This window comes from Amphibalanus amphitrite, unplaced genomic scaffold, assembly GCF_019059575.1.
Source record: "Amphibalanus amphitrite isolate SeventyFive unplaced genomic scaffold, NRLGWU_Aamphi_draft 000760F_arrow, whole genome shotgun sequence".
NCBI classification, from domain to species: domain Eukaryota; kingdom Metazoa; phylum Arthropoda; class Thecostraca; order Balanomorpha; family Balanidae; genus Amphibalanus; species Amphibalanus amphitrite.
Window position 1 is genome coordinate 30145 of NW_024882254.1, and position 21011 is coordinate 51155.

Consider the following 21011-nt stretch of genomic DNA (forward strand, 5'->3'; position numbering starts at 1 on the left):
CGCGCTAGCCCCACCAGGGGCGAAACGGCGAGGGGGGGTCGTACCCGCCCCCCCCCCCCCCTCGGCCGGCGCGTATGTAGAAAACCAATAGGTCCGGTGAGGGTTAATAAGCTGAAAAACACGAGCTGTGCAGAATCCATTTCCATTTCGGTTTGAATAGAAGTGGGAAAATTATATACTGCTATAGATGTGCGAGTTTATACGTAAAAACATCGCACGCAAGGTAGATTTATTCCACCAACTTGTCTTCGTAGCTAAAACTTAATCTGAGATATCATTGATCAATGATCATTCACTGTTCATGCAAGGTTACCTATATACACTCTTCCTCCGCCAGTCACATAGGCGACAAACCTATAACTATATTTCCGTCCATTCTTTTCAGTGACGAAGGAAACTACGTGCACGCTTCGACAGGTTGTTGCATTATCAACATAATCGTGCGTGAATTGGGTGCGCGTGTGCGAGAGAAGACGGAATCTGAACCCAGGACATGTCCAAAGTGGAGGAATAACTTAGAAGCACGGGTAAAGTATAATGCACTTCTCGACTTGTGAGTGATCTTGATAAGAGACCACGCTATTATCTTTGCGACTGACATGCGAATCGTTTACCCGTAGCACCGCAAATACCACGCAGGTTGCCAGGTGCCAAGTCTCAAACATTTCCGGCAAACTGTTCCGGCATTGTTTTGTAACCCTGTTGACATAACGGAACGCCCTGCCTTCCGATCTATTTGCAAACCTTTCGCCACACCACTGACAGCCGTTCCGTGTCGGAGGCTCCTGCGGACCCCGTGGCGTCGGAGCCGTCGCGTCGGCCGGCCCCCGTCGGTCCCGTCGGCGCCCCGTCGACGGCTGCAGCTGCCGCCCGAGACGCGACGCGACGCACGACAGCTGGCGCCGGAGTGACGACATCGACAGTCGTCGGCAGCGACGGACGCGCGAGGCGGCGACGATATCTATGATCAACGAGGACAGCCTTGGCCATTGCCTTATGTAGGAGAGGCGAGGCGAAGGCGAAGTATTGCAGAGATCAGCTGAATTCTGTTACATGATCCTTGTTGAGACGTGGCCATGATTATCTCGTGTTTTTTTTATCCTCTTTTTAAAGCTTTTTAGGCTAGTTGGTTGGTCTTCGGACTGAGTATCGCATTTCACACAAACAAATAGCGAGTCATAATTATTGCAAGCGCCACTCGACAACTAAATAGCTTTATTTGAGGTATTTGTCTACGTATCTTTATTTGTTCAACCCGACAACGGTCAGTGAAATGGCTGTCTGAATTGAAGATCAATGATATGAAGAAAGGGCCCAAGATTCAAAATTTTCCTGCATTCTAGTTCATTGTGTTCATTAAAATGTTTTATTTTGAAGACAACAATCAATATGTCTTTATAAAACAGTGCTCATTGTTATACTCTTATAAATATCAGAGATTGCACTCATTAATGTCAATTATCATAGAATATTTTCCTCTAAAGCCTAAAAAGTGTTCCAATGCCACAGATTTTTCCTCATTCTGATTGATTTCGGATTTGCTACACTCACTTAGAAACACATTGTGCTCAATGCGTAGTCCTCAGCTGTCTCGGCGTTTATCGCGTATTGAGAGCATCAAGCTCAACTAAAAGTGTCCATTTTGACCTAACCTGTGAAAAACGCATATGTGCAAACAGTATTCCCGCGCCTCGCGACAGCGCCTTTAAGCTTATGCGACTCCATCCTCTGAGCGATTTGACCGGTCCCTGACTAAGTCCGTCCTCGTGCTTACAAATATAATAAACGAAACGTCCTTTTATTAAAAAGCGACAACAACAATAACTTACATCTCTCAAACGACAGTGACTAGAAATAAATTAAACCATCTACACAAAGGATGCTACACGAATGGCGGGAGATTGAAATAATTTAGCAGGAACATTCAGTCACACACAGACAGGCTGCTTTAAATAATAACGATACTCATAGTTCATGTCAAGTTTTAAATTAGCGTAGTTGACTACCAGTAGGCTTCATCCGGAAGACGTCACTATGTACGAAGCAGAGTCATGTTTTGGCTAAAAATAATTCAATAAACACGCACGTCTCCACAATACAACGCCGACAACGTCTTGACACGCACGTCACATCAACAATGTGAAACAATATCAAACAAACAACCACGTTTGGTGTCGGACATTCAAACACAAAACACTTCAGCTCTATAGAGTAACAGTAAAGTGCCTGCACTTTGTCCGTTTGCTAGCAGGCAGCAAAGTGCCTGCACTTTGCTATACGATCTGCTGAGCTTGCAAAGCTGAACTGACGGTTTTGAACTGAGAACCGAATTAACGCATCCGAGCTTATACGAGCCGGAGTGAAGTCAACCATCACATGTTGGCAGACCATTCTGAAAAGAGGAGAGAGAAACGTCAGTGGACCATCATTACATACCGGCTAGCTAGAAATAAATCATATCTATTATTACAAAAGTTAGAGCAAGTACAATAGTTAGAGCTACTTGCTCTAACAATAGTTAGAGCAAGTAGATATTTGTCTATAAAAACATGGATATAATATAGTTAAGTCGTTATAGTTGTGTCGTTATAGTTGTATCGTTTACCAGCAGTGCAGCTCATGACGGGCACGTCCCCTTACCTTTGGTATATGCTGCACACGCGTAGTGCTCGTGTGGCTCAGATGTAGAGGAAATTATCGTAGTCAGAGCAGGGAGCCAGTGAAAGTGAGAGCGACCGGAGACCCTTGGCCTTCCGCTCCTCTGCTGCGGCCGTCTCAATGTTGGGCCGGAGCATCCCTCGGTTTCGACTCCATTGCAGGAACTGACGGAAGACACGGGACAAGATGGTTAGGTTACGCTGTGCTATCACCGACACTCAGCCAGCGAAGGACACAGTGGACACCAGCAATGCTGGGTGGCCTCTGGTAACACAGCAGCACACCACAGACATGGGATGACATTGATTCACGTGACCAAAGCAACAGCGCACGAGCAGCAGGGTGGAAGTGCGATAATGCTTCTATACATAACGTCACAGTCATCGTTTGTAATGGGCCGATTTGGTACGGTCGATTTTGGCCGCACGGGAACAAAGCTCTCCATGAATCATTGCCGGCACCCTCCGCTGTGCTTGAGGCTCAGAGACAATTGGACCTGGGGTGGGCGCGGTGGGCGCTTCCCCCCCCCCCTCCCCCCGAGTGGCACTCCACCCTACCGGTCGGCTTTGTGAGCCCATGGTGGAGCATTGTCACCCCGCGTCCACCTGCTTCCGTTGCGCACAAAAAGGAAATCTGAGATGAAATATTGTTTTGAAAGGGTCTCGGCTTCCTGCTTGCATTGTTTCGAATCTTAAAGTGGAATCAAGTAGGTTATGCTTTTCACTCAAGAAACAGGTTTGAGTTTCCCGGCAATGTGGGTAAACCACGGGTAAACACACCAGATGCTGACCTATCTAATCGTTTGCGCTGTCTTTTCCGTTGGGTTCACCCCAGCGTAACTTCCTTCCGTCATTTCTATATAATCCATTCGGACTAATCATACCACCAACTGTATCACTTCACTGTGATGAAATCCTATGACGTCATTTGACAGTAAACAAAGCTCGCCGCCCTTTAGGCGGGCCGCGGGTGGGACTCCACGGGGGAGCGAGTCAGCATGGGTGGGATTAGAGCCGGTGGAACCGCCCCCAACGCTGATGTCAGCTGATTAGCTGGTGATGTCAGCTGATTAAAAATTACATAACCCACCCACCTTGAATGAAGTATCGCGACAGCGAAAATAGAATATGCATCACTTTAAACTAGACAATCAATTACGCTTATGCTAAATGAAACCCAACACTCACCGATCTCCTGAGCGGGAAGTCTCGTCCTGATCGCGGCGTGCCCGGCGGCCGCTTCATCAGCACGAAGCTGTACTCGGCTGGAGATGACCACTCCTGCTGGATGGCCAGCGGACGGTCGTCGGCGTGCAGCTTGCGCTCGAAACTCGTCGTGTGACACACCTGCAGAAACGGGAAGGTATTCAAACATTGGAGAGATAACAGTCAAGGTTAACGAGGGTAAAAAGAGTGGCCCAGCAGTTATCTACTAATTGTCTAGTCTCGAGTTGACCCTCATTTGCACAGGAAATTTGCAATGTCCCTGCAAAGTGCAAACCTTCCGCAAGGTATACCATTCAGTGAAGTAAACGAATAGACCTGGCCTTTCGTCTATCCCCATACCACCCTGATGTGGACCGTACCTCGTATATGCTGAAGTGATTGACGTTCTCGTTTGAGTTGTAGCAGTTGAGGACCAGCTGGATGACCTGATCCACAGTGGTGCGCTCAGAGATCAGCAGGCTCTTGTACTTCGACTGAAATGACAACAGGGGCATTGTTAGGACTAGGAGGAAACGTGCATTGCGCATGACCTTTGCTGAATGCAATGTCATAACAATTCATTTTCCATTTAATGCTGCGATGATTAATAATGCTGCGACGTCTGTGATTGCTGCGACGATACGCTACACAAATCAGCGGCCCACGGGGTTCGCTCAACGCAGCTCTCATCGTTCGATATACCAAAGCAGCTGCTCTATTTAACCATGATAATCAAAATGTAGATTCGGTACATACCCCCGCCATGAGGACACTGTCGAACACCTTGACCAGGCCACCGCGCCTCATCCGTACCGTAAACCTGTAACACGAGACGGACGGAAAGTTAGTGATTTGCAATTTATAGGAAACTGGGAGACATAGTTTTAACAGCCAATCGTTTGTCAGGTGGTGGTGGCGACCGGAAATTTACATACATATGTGTGGTTATGGGAAACTGTGAACTAGCGATACCTACTGTGCGACCATTTATGTATGTAAATATTTTGTGCTATAGCTTACAGTCCTGGGAATGTCTTGTTCATATCAATTGCACGTAAGGTATCCCACGAATGATGTTTCTTTTTCAATATGTGCGCTTGCAATTAAATTATTGCTGGATAATTTTTTGTTGTAAATGTTACAAATATGTCATTATCAAAGTAAAGCGATGCTGAACGTAATCTTGGTCGAAAAAGATGTTATTGAAAGAGTGAAACACAATAGACTGTAACTAAAACGGCTGACTTTCTCACCATAACAGATTAAACGAGATAAAATAACCTCTGATCACCAACCATTCAGCCTATCTGCGTGATCCATTTACCTATAAACACACTGTGCGCCCGCGCTTTCAGCTCTCTTCTCTCCGACACCGGTCGACCCTTCATCTGGGGCTCATTTCGATGATGGATCACATAAACCATTAGCCGCGGCAGCTGGTCGGCCAGGCGTCACACTTCACGTGCTCTACCTCTACGAACGACTGCGAACGGCAGAGACCGACAGACGCGTTTACAAGTGGGACGGCCTGTCATAACGAAACGAGCAGTCGTCGGGGACGGGACAATATAGATAGAGGACGGTGGTCCACATACCGGTCACTGGACAGTGGACAGAAGCGGGACATGTGGCATGAGGTGGACTGTGGTAGGGAGGGGGATAATAGCACGTGCTGTGTTGAAAGTGGACGGTAGTGAGTGAATGTCACACGCTGGGAAACTGAGCGGTAAAAATATAAAAACTTCGACTAAAAATTAGAACGGAGTACAAGTTTAATGCAGAAGTCAACAGCGAAAATACTGTCCACGTTCAAAAGGTCGCACAAGCCGTGGTCAGCAAACAGCAAACGTGACCAGTGTCCACCACATCAATCGCCACCGCCTGAGGACTAGTGTCACGTGACGCATCTCGTGACGCCCGAACGTGACGATTCGTGGGAGCGTTTCCGTGCCGTGACTGCGCGAGGCGGTGCACGGGCCGGCCGCACGAGCGAACCGTTACTCCGACTACTGGCGAGTGTCTGTCTCGACGCGCTCACGCCTCGCCGGAAGGGCGGCCAGCGACCACTCGTCAGTGCACGACCCGTGAGAAGTGGTGCGGGCCGCCTGCGGACTCCCGGAACTTCTCGGAGAGCGGCGGAACCGTGTGAACTGGACTAGGACGGTGGTGAGGAGCAGAACGGTTGGACAACAACGGGTTACACAGCTCGAGCTGCCTTCATTCTGTGGTATACTCACTTAGAGTCGGCTCTCGGGTAGCAGGCCTGCAGCTGAGCGGGACACGAGTCGTCGTCCAGAACCAGGATGGTCCGCACGGCGGCACCTGGCGACAGACGGCACGAGACAGACGTCATTTGGGTGGTCCAGTTCCCAGCAGGTGGCGGTCGGACGGTAGTGCGCTCCACAATCAGCGCACTGTCACGAGAGCGGGTCACGGGCGGGCGGGGCGATTACCGGACAGAAGTAGGACCGCACGCGGTGGAAGTGGTTCACTGGTTCAGTATGGCAGTCCGCGAGCCGAGCATTGTCCAGTGGCTATTGTCTAAATTCCGCGACGACTGAGCCCCACAAGCTGACCTCGCGTGACCCCGGATCGGCTCGACACCAGCAGTTTGACTGTGAACGATGTCATCAATGACATTGAGACGGGGTTGGGGGATAAGGGTGACTTTTCTAGGACGCTATAAGTGTCATCTACCCACTACACATGCGCCCCAGGCAACAATGTCGCGCACGCGTGCCACCAAAATTGCGGCGATTGTCCCGCCGAAGATTGCGACAGGTGGGAATTAGCAAACGCGCCACAATGACAGCCAGCACGCACACTCGCCGCCTAATGGGCGCGATGCCACGCTCAGATGCACAGTTGCACAATGCATAATTACATAACTAATGTCAGGTGCTCAGGGGCAGAGGAGGCCCATCATTGACATGCACTATTGCAAACGAACAATGGCTCTATATTCACCACATAAAAAACTACCGCCGCAGACGAAAAGATAATCGTCGGCGACTTCCCGGACTTCATGGGTGTAATTTGGTCGCTTCTTCCCTATCGGAGGTAAACATCAATCGCCGAGCCGCGCTGTGTTGTCCGACCAACCGGCCTCCCTCACCACCAGGACAGTTCTTTCTCCGTGTCCATCAAGGCTATTTGTGTCGCTCGCCTTGAACCCATAGCCGCACGACGCGCGGAGTATATTTTCGTCCATCAACGCTGCATCAAATTGCACTGAAGCGCGCTGGAGCGAGACAGAGAAACGTCTGGCGGCTCCAATAGTGCGCATTGACAGTCCGTCCCGATAGCTACGATTGGGCCGGCGAGGACAATCGGTGAGGACAGCGAGGACAGCGAGGACAGCCAGCGGGACACGCATTGAGTGCAGAAACGTGTGACCTTGTTATTCGAACCGGGAGCCTGGGTGGTGTATGAAGAGACTGAATGTCGTATGAGATGCTCTCAGCAGTCCGTCGTAGTCGTGTCCGTCTCGATAAACACTTCCTTGAATGTCCCTCTCAGGCCCCGCTTCTGTCCCACGCAGAATGTCAATGATGTGACGGCAGAGAGTGAAGGTGCGTTTGAAAGGTCGACCCTGAGGGTCAAGAACTGAAGCCGATGAATAAATACCTACTCGGGATAAATGTGTATATTGGTTTAATTGTGTAGTTGTACATTGAACGAACGTGATAAATCCAATCCTCGGTAAAGTAGGTACACTGCGTGCTAATTTAAGGTATGCTAGATGGAAGAAAAGAAAATAACACAAACAATTGTCTAAAATAGATGAATAACTCGCTCCTCTTTAGGAATGGAATTAGAGACCAAAGTGGATCAGAAACTGACAAATGGCATAAACATTACCGGAAGAAAGCCAGCAACACACCTCTGTCCACAGGTTGCGTGCGGAGGTGAATCATAAACCTGAGGTGAAGACACATGCGGCCCGCGCGGCACACTTGTGGCCGATGCGGCGGCGGTTGTGGCGCAGGAGGAAGCGATGCCAAAGGTGACTCACCCGCAGTGGGACCCGATGCGACCGCCCCACACCCGCGGAAGTGAAGGCGACGACCTGTGGTCTCCAGCGCTCCGGTGCTCGACTGACCTGTGCTCCTGGTGGCGACCTCCATGGTGAGGAAGAAGAGGTTCGGGTCGCGGTGCTTCATCCGGTACTTGTTGAGCAGCTGGTCCACCAGGTCTCGGCAGGTGGTTGTGTACTTGACGCTCATCGTCTTGTACTCGAGGTCGGGGCGCAGACAGCGCGTGTACACCTTTACCGTCGTCTGTAAGAAGGGGAAGGCAGCCTAATTAATTTGAAAAAAACAAACACGTTTCACCATAGTCATTCTTTGAAAATTTTAACGAAGACGATAAATATGTGGATAGTTTATTAGGTAAGGAAGCGCCTAAAAAGGACACGTTTAGCACATCCCGTTCACATCCTCGTGCTGGGTGCACCTGACCACGCGGCACGCATTACCGTCATGGCCACGTGGTTCTCACCGAGCTGCCCCTATAAGGAGAACCCTGTCCATACTACGAACGAGCCCTTTCCTATCCGGTACCTCCCACACACGTTCGGCGAACCCACTTAACCCCAGCGGGACGACCGAGGAAGCCGATGCTCCCCGTAGACACGCGCTCTTGACCGCTCCAGCCGGGTAGATGAAACGGTCTTTTGATGGACAAGATCGGCTAGATGAGAGGCGTCATGAAGCCACAACCTGTCTGTCCTGACCGCACACACGGTGCCCGGCGAACGGACGCTCGTTAGGGAGTTTAACACCTCGTAAAAACGTCAGATGAGAGCCGCTCCGGTCGGCGAGGAATGCCTCTGAGTGGCCACGGCATGTGCCGTTCCTTCAGAGAACTGCTCCAGCCAGCAGAAGGAGTATGAGCAGCAATGACGGAAATGGAGGGTCGTGAAGAAACTGCCCGACCAGACGATATGCAGGTTTATCTGACTTAAATGTATGTAAGAAATGTAGCCACGCAAAAACAAATATGAAATATAGGGGAGACCCGGGAGGTATGGGCCCCCTGGAGGTATGGGCCATCGCAATTTTGAAGAAGTGTTGCGTATTTTTACACATTTGACCGCGTAAACTGGTAGCAGCCATTCCGTTATACAACCCACGTGATTTTCAAAATCTTCCTCAGTCTTCTTTGGCAATGAGCGGCGATAAAGCGTTTTTGCCCTCTTCCAGTAAAATACTGTACATACAGAAAATTCGTGATAAATTTGAACCAGGCTCGTTTTATGATGTCAGACCAATGCTAACATAAAGTTTAAAGCATGCAACTTAAGACTGGATAGACAATTTGAAGCTTTCTTGCAAAATTATGAGCTGAGATGCTATGCAAATTTTGACGTCCTAACCGGGAGGTTCGAGCCACCCACCCCCGTTGAGCCTAATTCAATAAAAAGATGCTTTCATTGAGTGTCATCTTCAAGAAGTTTTATTTTTGTCGCGCAAGGTTGAAAATTTAACTTCAAATTTCATTCGAACAGAAAAAAATATTATTTTTTATTTCATGGTGCATGATTGAGTTTACCAAAATACATATATGCCCAAGAGACCTCCATGAAGTAAGCTGTTGGCCGCTTATGCGGTTCCTGGGCTCTAAGAGAGATCAATGTAGATACCAGTTACGAGTATTTTCTCATTGTCGAGAAAATAATATGAAACATGGCATCGGCCCATACCTCCCGGGCCATGGCCCATACCTCCCGGTGTATTTTTATGGATCGAAAAAGCACATTATTTATTGAAAGTTATCTCAAGGCAAAATAGTTGGTCCCAGATGCCTAATATCAGGCACACTTTGCAGGCGAAAGGCAATTTCACGTGCACAGAGTGAAAAACCGGGCTAGCCACTGCCCACTGGAAGAAAATTGCCTTTCCACAAAACCGGCCCATACCTCCCGGGTCTCCCCTAGCTGATGGCAGCAATGGCCGAACAGAAATAGATGTAGTCGTTTCTAAGAAAACTTACTTTAGCACTCTGTACTTGTATGTGTTACAGGGAGTATGCGATTTCAGTTAGTTTGCAACGACCCTAGGGTGGTTGTAACCTCCCTGAACGATCAGTTTGTTTGCAACGACCCTAGGGACGTTACAAAATAACTGCTCGTTCCGGGACGTTGTAACGAAACTAGGGTCGTTGCAACCTCCCTAGTTAGTATGCAACGAACCTAGGGTTGTTACAAAATAACTAGGGAGTTTAAGAATTCATCGAGTCTCGTTTCACAGGAGGGCCGTCAACAATCTTGTCCAATGAAAATCTTGTTCAATCTTTCGTATATCGTTGTAAATCTTGTTCAATCTAGTTGATTTAAAAAGAAGAGGAGAAAAAAATTTGAATATTCAGCTCAGGAGTATTTCACGACGGCCATCAAGGCATCAAGTACACATTTTGTGCAGATTTGTTCAAATTAGCTGGGCATTCGCCAGGAAGCCCTTCGTAAAAACGGCTATTATCCGCTCGTTTCCAGTCTTTTTGTGATTGTAAACGTTCAAACATGTGAAATGATGGTGGTCCCGTGCATTATGGTGGGTGTCAAGGTCACGTTAAGGTCAGGTCAGGGTCATTGACCTTTGATGGCCTTAGTTCACTTCTTCTGGGTTCATATATTTCTAGGCTAGTTTTTGGAGCTGATTTCGAATGTAGCACCCATTTGAACATTTACGAAGTAATTTTGGCGCCTTCGTACCATGTCACGAGGCTGTCAGTGGTGGTTGACACATACTATGGACAGCTAGCAAGACGCCTACTGGTTGACCTGACCTGACCTGACCCGACCTGGCCTAAAAGCATCAATACATCATCGGTGATCAAAGCTAACATGAAATTCGTGATTAGCACCCCGAAAAATCTCGTAACAACCTAACTCTCCAAAGTTTTAACAGGTCCCGATTTTCCCGACTTGTGCGTCACTGACCTGACCCCAATAACCTAGCCCCGCCCTGCATGCGTTTGCAATTGGTAATTTATTGAAAACCATCGATGGTACATTGTTCGTCAAACACATACTTTGCTATCTGAGGTCACTGATACCAGGTCAGGTCACAGCGAGGTCAGGTCACCGGGGTCACAATATGAAAGTGTCGTGTGATACATGTTTTATGGTCCATTTTACATGACAAATGCGATTAAATGGGTTAGGCAGCCTTTGGGGCCAGCCTAGGTCACGTTTTAGTGAAGGTCAGGTCAGGTCAGGTCAAATTAGGCCAAATTTCAAAGTTGATATTTTTGCATTAAATGGGCATCGATTCGATGCAGCTCGTCACGGGGAGTCTAATGGTTGTCTTTGTTTTGCTCTACGACGTCTAGAATTACCAAAAATTGAGTTTGAAAATTTGACGTCATCATTTTTGAACAGTTTTTTCGCTATAACTTGGCCAAAAAACGAGGTATCGATCTGAAATTTGGTATGTAGATAGAAGACGGTAGGTGCTATCACATATATTCCGTTTTTTTCGAAACTCAAAAAAAACTTTTTGGATTTTTTGGCTAATATATCCAAAAAATACTTTTTTGATTTTTGGGGGTCAAAACTAAAAAATTCAAAAATCCGAGATAGCAGTTTTGTAGCCCTTTCAATTCTACACCTTTTATGTCTTGATCATTTTTCTGTATCTTCAAAGCTGTAGGCCTGACAGGTCTTCTCGCGAAGGTCTTTTTTCGGTCGAAAATGACAGAACATGACGTCATTCTGACGTTATTTGTGGCCAACCTATCATAGCCTCTGGAAAAATTTTGATCACAATGTGTAGAATTGATGCCCGGAGGGGTCCTGAAAGTTTGGTGGCGATATCTCCAGCCGTTTATGAGATATTGACGGAAAAGAACAGGGGGGGGGGGCGTTTCGGCCCCCCTTACGGGGCGCGGGAACCCATCATGATGCATGGGACAACCATCAGGTCACATGTTGGCACGTTTTTATGTAATCACAATAGAAGTCTTGAAACGCAATTTTAAGTGCGCTAACATAAACGGCAAATCATTTCGGTCTGCCATGGTCTCAGAAATCAGATCAAAGGTCAAAGATCATTGGTTTCAGGATCATGAACTGTATAGAGAATGTGTACCCAGTAACGTAGATAAGTTCGAGAACACTCAAAGTTGCGTCACGATCGGCCGCTTTTAGCGCGAGATAATCGCGAAAAAACGATGGGTTTTATCGGACCCGCACCCCTATAAGTGTGAGGGATAACCCGCACACGGATAGCGACGGATATCCATCACACCTACCCCAGTAACTATATTTTCTACATGTAAGCATATGCTAGCGATATAATGCAGCCAAAATTATCACAGTTACGTGTTTTGTCCCGGGCACCACATATACTCCTGAGCTGAATGTTCAATTTTTGTTCTCCTTTTCTTTTAAAATGAACTAGACTGAATAAGATTTTCATTGGACAAGATTGTTGACGGCCCTCCCGTGAAACGAGACTCGATGAATTCTTAAACTCCCTAGTTATTTTGTAACAGCCCTAGGTTCGTTGCATACTAACTAGGGAGGTTGCAACGACCCTAGTTTCGTTACAACGTCCCGGAACGAGCAGTTATTTTGTAACGTCCCTAGGGTCGTTGCAAACAAACTGATCGTTCAGGGAGGTTACAACCACCCTAGGGTCGTTGCAAACTAACTGAAATCGCATACTCCCTGTAACATATGCATGGCTCAATTGGCTCAGTCACAAGATATCCGCTGTCGGATCTCGTATTTGACTTTCTGAGCATTATCAAAACGGACGTATTCATGCCAAACCGTTGGATGGACTGACATCTGCATCACGACAATGCACGCTGCTGAGGGCTCCACATTGAGTTGTCATCGCTTTAGGTCGACTTCGTGCCACCGACATCATTGTAAACCCGTACTACCGAGCTGTTTTGGAATGCAGGCCACTTTTCACTTTACCGATGTCGTTAGCGATTATAGCATATATTGGAACGGGCAGATCACCTTGTCACGTTTTCAATAGAGAGAACCGGTTAGAGCCACATACCAAAATATTTAACGGTCTCTTTCTCACCGTAAACATAGCAGGCTTGTGAACAAAATGGCGTAAACAAGCTGCCCTAGGTATGCAAGGAATATTTTGTCCTCACCAAGACATTACGAGAATGATATAAACACGCTATTTTTTTTTTGGGGGGGGGGGTATTTCCAGCAAAACATTTCTCCCACACACTTCGCAAGGGGGTATTATGACCAGAAGAAACAATGTTGATATTGACATGCATTCTGAAGTGCCAAATCATGTTTATTCAAACATTATCTCGTGGTTGTTATAAACATCACGTCATCGTCCAGCATCTGAGGCAATTAATTTTCAAAAAACGGCCCTCCGTTACAACTATAACAAGCCCAAACTTAATTTCCATCAAGGTCGTGTAGCCATTGTGGGCGTCGGTGTGAAATTCGCTTCGTCACCGATATTGAATCAGAAGTGGACCGATAACAGCGGGAAGGTGATGTCCTGTCGGCGAGGGCACGGGCAGCTAGTGGTGAGACACGGTGAGTAATTAACATTGTCGCACGCCCACCCTGAATTAATTAATATCCAGCCGAGAGGACACCGAGGTCTCCCCCCACCAACACACACGATGCATCTAGCATTATATGATAAAGATGCAAATCCAGATAATTGCAAAAGTGTGACTGACAGAAAAATCAAAGGTGTTGTGCATTTTTCATGCGTGTACAAGTAAATGTAGCTTATTTCATGTAAGTGAATGTGACAGTTTTACGATAAGTGTTTGCGATGCCTATCAACAACGACTATCTCAGTGATGGATGAGAAGTAACTTGTTCCTCTAATTGGATTGAATTGATAAGATCGGAACTCACCGTGGGTGGTGCGGCGGGCACGCTGGCGCTGCCCGTGCTGCTCTGCGTCTCGTTCAGAGACGTGTACGAAGACGAGCGAGACGACAGCGCCGGCTCATGCAGCGAGCAGAAGCTCATGTTGGAGTTGATGCTGAGCGTGTCAGCCTTCTGACCGCCGGGCCGCAGCAGCGACGAGCTAGAGCGCACCTGCACGTGCTTCAGCATCTTCCTGTGGGAAAAACGAGAGACCTAGATTAAACGCCATGAAATAATTAACGATCCCATCTTACCTATACCACAAATGGCCATCTAGCAATACTTGCCGACATTCCATCCTTATTGAAATACAAATTACATCCCCTTTACCTCAACAGGGCACCCTCATTTCTTTGACCGATTACCGGTTTAACTGAATGGCTCCAACTCTCCCAGTGCGGTTCGGTTTCAGGAGCTGAGCGGATCAAAACAGGGGTGCGCCGGCCGGCCCGGCGGACTCGGCATGGGAACCTTCCGCCCGGGACCGTCCGCCGGAAGCAGTCAGCTGTTTTCGGCGGCGTCCGCCCGCGCCGGTGGTGAGTGGAGCGTGCCACCCCGCCGGAAGGACGGCCTCTGTGCCGCGGGATGGTACTGAGTCCGGCACAGACTGGGGCGCAGGGTGGACCGGATCTAGGAAAAAATGGTTACATGCTGAGTGAAGTGGACTCAGTGGAAAAACGGTTACAGATTGGGGCGTGGAGTGGACTGGTTACGGAGAATGGTTCTAGACTTGGCTGTTGGGTGGACTGAACCCAGGGACTGAAGACTGGCGTCGTTGACTGGTCATATGATCGACCTAAGGTAAACGGTCACATGCTGAGGCGTGGAGTAGAAGAGACTCAGAGGGCAGTAACAGATTGGTATGGATCATTTGGTAGCCGGTGCTTACTGCTTATGAATCTTGAACGAAGGTTTCGTTGGCTCGATCCGTGATGTTTCATGGAATTAATGTCTGGATTGATGGAGGAATGCATGCGGGATAATATGTGGAGACTGGAGAGCTTTAAAACTGCGCAGGCGAAAACAACGCTGTGATGCCATAACTGAGAAGTGTGTCAGGCGCAGATTTAGATATACAATTCCAGGTCAACTATATATCGATAGAAATAATTCCAAAGCATTATTCGGTAGCAAATCCAGGCGTTCTTATCACTGGTTTGCAATGGGCAGCACCCAGCGAATGTCACGACCCGACAGGGGCGCTGGTCTAAAACTGTGAACAAAATCCGACACAGGCACGATTTGCCATTGGCAAATCCTGCAAGACCCGTGGGACAGAGTCATTCAAAGTTTACTACGCTCATTCATTGATCGGGCCATAAGGAAAGCCACACAGCCTGCAAGATAGTCATCATTGTCGTGTCAGACATGTATCGTGTCAGACATTGTGATATTTATTCACTTTCAATGATAACACAAAAGCAAATATTCTAAATAGCCAGACGTTTCGGCCTCAGGGTGCCTTCGTCAGTGACAATACCGAGATACTAATACATTAAAGGGACCATCCCACCTTAACACTAGTTTTGAGTTGAGATAGCCAAGTTTGCGGCCAGGCTCAGAAACCACCATTTATCCTGGTCGCAACCCCCGCAGCTTTATGGTGTTCAAGAAATTTCTTCCCTTTACTTGCAGGGTGGGACCAGCTTAGTCCCTATCTCTTAACCATTAGCGGTTTGTTGATGACGTCAGCAGTCATTTCAACGCCCGCCATTCCTTGAACCCGAGTTTTGCTGACCTTGAGCTTCCTTTTTTATCAACGTGAAATCCGTCGTCGGCGCTGAGAAAGCCTATTGCTTTTCATTTTAATTTGAATATTAGAAGATACCCACCACTGGAACTTGGACTGATATTATACCAAGGCCGAAGATGATCAAGCTGCCTGCTATATCTGGAGCTTGGTGTTCAACTTCAACATGGAATGAAAAACAAAATATCAAAGCAAACTGGATATGGTACTGCAAGTTTAAGTCCAAAGAAATTTGAAGAGCTGACAATTGACATTAATTCTTTTCCCGCAAGGTTTCCATAGGAGATCGCACCATGAAGAAATATTTTTGATGTTAACAGTTGAAAGGGGATTGATCTTCCAGTTTTGACGAAAGACGCTGCTGACTGTCTTTGGAAAAGGATGTCGGCATGAGGTGCAATTGTGCTTGTGAAGTGGTTATAACTGGTCTTTTCACAGTGTTAAATTAAATGTGCCATTGCAGCCAAGTGTGTTATCATGTAAGGTAAAATCAAAACTACAATGTTGGTTTTACAAGCATTGAGAAGGCTGGTAGGTAGCACCTGCCTGTGCTCGTAAATCATGCTGCCAAAGTATTCTAAATTAATTTTATCATACACTTTTGTTGTCCAGAATGGTTGCACTATTGTTTGGTATCATATTATTCCATGTACATATGGTAGTGTTAAGTCTGACCAACATGTTACCAGATTTGAAGCTGTTACGTTACCTATAAGTACCTACCTGTTTTTTTTTACTGGCATGGTGAATGTCACCTGGATTTTGTTTTGAGGTGCAGACCTAGTAACTCTGACTACATGGGTTTGAAGCTATTATCTATTCTGTTTTTACTGGCCTGGTGAATGGCGACTGATGTTGTCCGTGGATGGCACTGAAACAAATTTTGAGTGTCAACTGCCATGTACAGTGTTTTAATACAATGCTGAGGGCTGAAAGTTGTCTTGTTTAGAGTGGTGAAAGTTCAGGATATGCCAGCCACCATGGTGGGTCAGAGTTAATGTGTTGCAGTCAGTTCGGCTTCGGCAAGCACACGGATGGGCATACGCATCAAGACCTGCTCTGCCATACTTTCAGCCAATTTTACCTAGGCAAGTCTTTTCTTTTTTTCTGTCAAAAGCTATGACATTGTGAATTTCAGTGCTGTGGCCTGTGTGTAGCTTTCAGGAAAGCAATTCTAAATAAAGCTCTGATAAAGTGCATGAAATCAGCAATGCAGCCCTCTATCACATTTTCTACAACATCTTACTTGTTCCTTGCATGGAGAGAAAAATGCAATGTTATGAATTCGTTTATTCACATAATTTGACAAGCATGCAGTTACCTGCTACTATCACTGCACAAAACAGAGCAGAAAACATCAGTTGATCAAACACAAGACACAACAGAAGTTTACAACATAGGCCTACCAAACCTGCTTCCTCCCACCACAGTTGATGCCATTTCCTAGCCTGGCTTGATGTGAGCACTGAATAGCTGCTTTGTCTAATTACAGCTCACTACCATTCAACTTAAACTACTCTCTTTAAAGTAAGAGTGAGAGCGTTCAGTGTTCATAGCAGCTCGACAGACAACAGACAACAAACATCTTGACAAACCAACCAGTATTTGATTTGGCTAATGATTTATGTGCCTGTTGTATCATGGCCAAACTACTTTAACAGCAATAATCCCTGTTTCATCTTGATCTTGCTTTTAATTCCATTTGAACTCAGATCTTGAAACAATCATCTGAAGTGATACCTATCAGATACTGGCTTCTGTTTCTCTTGAAAGCAAGTTAAAACAACAATATAAACTAAGGCAGGAGATGTGAGTTGTGGCAGTAGATTTTTGATTCAACATATGTCAACCTTATATTGCTTGAGACCTCTGTGACAGACAAATATTTATAGTTTTTTGATAGTTTGGATTCTTGGCTTGATTTAGCAGATCAGCTGTGAACCTTGACTTTGAAATCACATAAATGTCATGGTACCCGAACGAATCCTCGCATGACATTTCTTCGTCCGCATTTCTTCGTCTACAAATCTTCGTCGGTGCATTTATTTGTCCATTACTCTTGCATATATTTGCGTTGAAGAAGAAATGCGAGCCGATTTTCATATACCCTGATGCGAGACAAAGTAATGCGATACGAATAAATGCCCTGACGAAGATTTGCAGACGAAGAATTGCGATACGAAAAAATGCCATAAGAAGAATTGTCCTGGAATCCTTTGTTGGCCATCATATATTGACCTTGATAAGATAAACCAAACGCATCATTCGCGCAATATTTGTCGCACTTTGATACCAAATTATTGCTTCCAAATGCCGACGTAAAGAAAACCTTTATGTGACGTCATAGAAACAGCGGAGTTCCCAAAAAGTAAACAAAAATAAAAGTCTTATATCTCGAAAACGGTTGAATATTTTCCGGTAAAATTCGGTAGGTGTTCATTTTCGCTCTTTGTGATTCACGCTACATCACTTTTATGCCAATTCATTAACTTTTTTGAAGGTGGGAGGGTCCCTTTAATAAATTAATCAAAATAATCTTTTACACTTTCAAAATACACATGACCTGGACATTTTTCAACCATTCTGCACATGAGACTCGAGATTATAAAAACTAAATATACATTTTTGACACGTTCAACTTTTAAAGCATGACCTTTCGATAAGATGATAATTGATATGCTACACTTCTTTTTCTTATACAAACACACACAGCACAATTGTCGGGCATAACTGTTATCAGATGTCGTTCAGTCGTATTCTTCCTTTCGAGATTCATTCTTAAATGTTTCTTTTTTTCTCTCTCCTTTTCTTCTCCTTTTCGTTTTCCTTTCTACGTTTTCTTAGTTTTCTTTAACGCCATTTTGGCTCCGGATTTTGCCCATGTAAAGAAGCCCGGCTTCTCATTCACTGTGTTTTCCAAAGAGATGTGAGCTGCTTCCAAAGCCTTTCGTATTGATTTGGACATTCCTTTTTCTATAGCAGTAGTCTCTGGTAGAAAAATTGCGAATTTGACTCGACGAAAACGTGAAATAACAAATGAAGAAAGTGTAGTGTACAAAATTCCCTGTTCGGGAGCTTGCAATAAGTCGTACATAGGAGAAACTGGAAGAGGTTTAGAAACAAGACTCAAAGAACATAAGCGCGACGTAAGAAATCACAATCGTTCAAATGCAATGGTCTTACACATCGAAACATGTGAAACTTTACCGAACTGGAACCAGGCTGAGGTCATAGAAAAAGGAATGTCCAAATCAATACGAAAGGCTTTGGAAGCAGCTCACATCTCTTTGGAAAACACAGTGAATGAGAAGCCGGGCTTCTTTACATGGGCAAAATCCGGAGCCAAAATGGCGTTAAAGAAAACTAAGAAAACGTAGAAAGGAAAACGAAAAGGAGAAGAAAAGGAGAGAGAGAAAAAAAGAAACATTTAAGAATGAATCTCGAAAGGAAGAATACGACTGAACGACATCTGATAACAGTTATGCCCGACAATTGTGCTGTGTATGTTTGTATAAGAAAAAGAAGTGTAGCATATCAATTATCATCTTATCGAAAGGTCATGCTTTAAAAGTTGAACGTGTCAAAAATGTATATTTAGTTTTTATTATGTTCTTGGTTTTTATAATCTCGAGTCTCATGTGCAGAATGGTTGAAAAATGTCCAGGTCATGTGTATTTTGAAAGTGTAAAAGATTATATTGATTAATTTATTAATGTATTAGTATCTCGGTATTGTCACTGACGAAGGCACCCTGAGGCCGAAACGTCTGGCTATTTAGAATATTTGCTTTTGTGTTATCATTGAAAGTGAATAAATATCACATAGTCATCATTGCAAAACTCAACGAAAATGTAGTCCTTCACCATAAAATTTCAGCAATATGCTAGGCAATACTCCAAAGCAAACAAAGGCAACCGATAACATCACAACAGCAGGCCGGACCACTGAGGCCAGTCTCTGTGGATCTTCAGTTACCAATCCTGGCCTCGGTGTACCCTAACCCTGAGGGGTGTTGCAGCTGAACAGTGCGTCTGTCTAGCCTTGGAGATCGCATCTCCAAAACGCACCCCACTGCGCATTGTTCAGCCACAGACAATGCTATCTCAGCAACAATGCAGACATCGCCCACGTATTCAACTCCCCGGCTCAAATTAGCAATGTGGGCTCTGGGTGGTTATATCAAGGTATTCGATTACGAGCAGCATTGTTCATGGAAAGGGGTAAGGTCTGACATCGAGCAGTTACGGCTGCTGCTACAGTTACCACATTGCGCTGACCTTGAAAACATATGATATGGGGTCAGATATAATGTCATGCATTGTATACAGTGAACAATATTGTGCTGATGGTCATCTTATGTGCTTCGCATGTGTATCTTCAATGCTGGCTATATTCAAATAGTTAAGTAAACATTTTGCACCCGCTTTGATAAGCACTACAAGAAGAAAACGCTTGCAACCAGTGTCTGATTCATATGAAACAAACGAAATTGTGACATAAGTAATGTATAAAAATGTTTTAAAGAATCATTTCGCTAAAACAGAATAGCTAGTTATTATCCATTGTCACTTCAAGCCTTTTCATTTACGACAGAGGACTCGAACGCAACTAATCGATTTCTTTACGCACCCTTACAGCAGATTGCGCTAGGACACAGCTTGCGCAATTCCCCAAAAATCACCTGCAATTACTTCATGGAACTATTTTGAACGTGAATAATGACGACGCAGTTTCACCGGAAATGTTTTCAGCCGGTGGCGCCCGGCGCCTCGCTCCGGGCGGCGGCGCTGGTGCTAGCGTCCGTCCGCGCGTTGCGGTCGCCGGTGCTAGCTTCCGCTGCTCCAGTTGAAGTCTCCATTGTTTCTCCGGCGACGCATGTCGTTCGCTGGCCTCAGATCCCCGCGGGGGCTGCATTACAGTTTTAAAGGCCCGACGGACGACAGGACAGGCTACGTGGTCTCTGATGAGACCGCACTATTTAGCGACAGTTAATTAGCCGGCATTGTCTTGCTCTAGATTGTCTCGAGTCCTGTTAGCTGCGTGTTGGAATGTTGTCCACTGTCATAGTAACACTGCTTAGATGATGTGTTTGTCAGGCGGAAGTTGGGAGTATCGTGCTACGGTATTGTGTAACGTTGAAGTTATTTGGAAGAGAACTCAAACTGCACTGCGCCACAAGGGCAAACGGTATCTTTCTCGGTCAATGTCACATTTCACACATTTGGAGAGCAATAAACATAAGCCCAATAGCCAATCACATACCAATATTTTTGTCGTTTTTTTAACTGCTATAAGATTAAATGTTTGAATTGCATTGCATAGTGGAATGCTTAGGACAGTTTCCAGCACACCAGGCCGCATGCAACACAAATAAATATAGCACTCATTTCTCACCTGTGAATAGGAAACCAAAGTTGTCAACGCTTTGCCGATCAGAAGCCCCGTCACACTTCACGCTACCATCCCGACCCAGGAGCGCAGACCACACCACCGCTCACAAACCGCGGTCACCAACTGAAGC

At 45.9% G+C, this 21011-nt stretch overlaps 1 protein-coding gene across 1 annotated transcript; it reads right to left on the minus strand.

Annotated features, from left to right (window-relative positions):
* Positions 1-1780: 1780 nt before the first annotated feature.
* LOC122365746 lies at positions 1781-21011 on the minus strand. The gene is made up of 9 exons (XM_043337219.1): positions 20885-21011; positions 13726-13933; positions 7966-8143; positions 6101-6185; positions 4620-4683; positions 4244-4357; positions 3846-4004; positions 2641-2822; positions 1781-2392 (listed from the first exon to the last, which is right to left on the minus strand). The coding sequence occupies exons 2-8, from the start codon at positions 13927-13929 to the stop codon at positions 2679-2681; spliced, it is 948 nt and encodes a 315-aa protein (XP_043193154.1). The 5' UTR covers positions 13930-13933; positions 20885-21011; the 3' UTR covers positions 1781-2392; positions 2641-2678.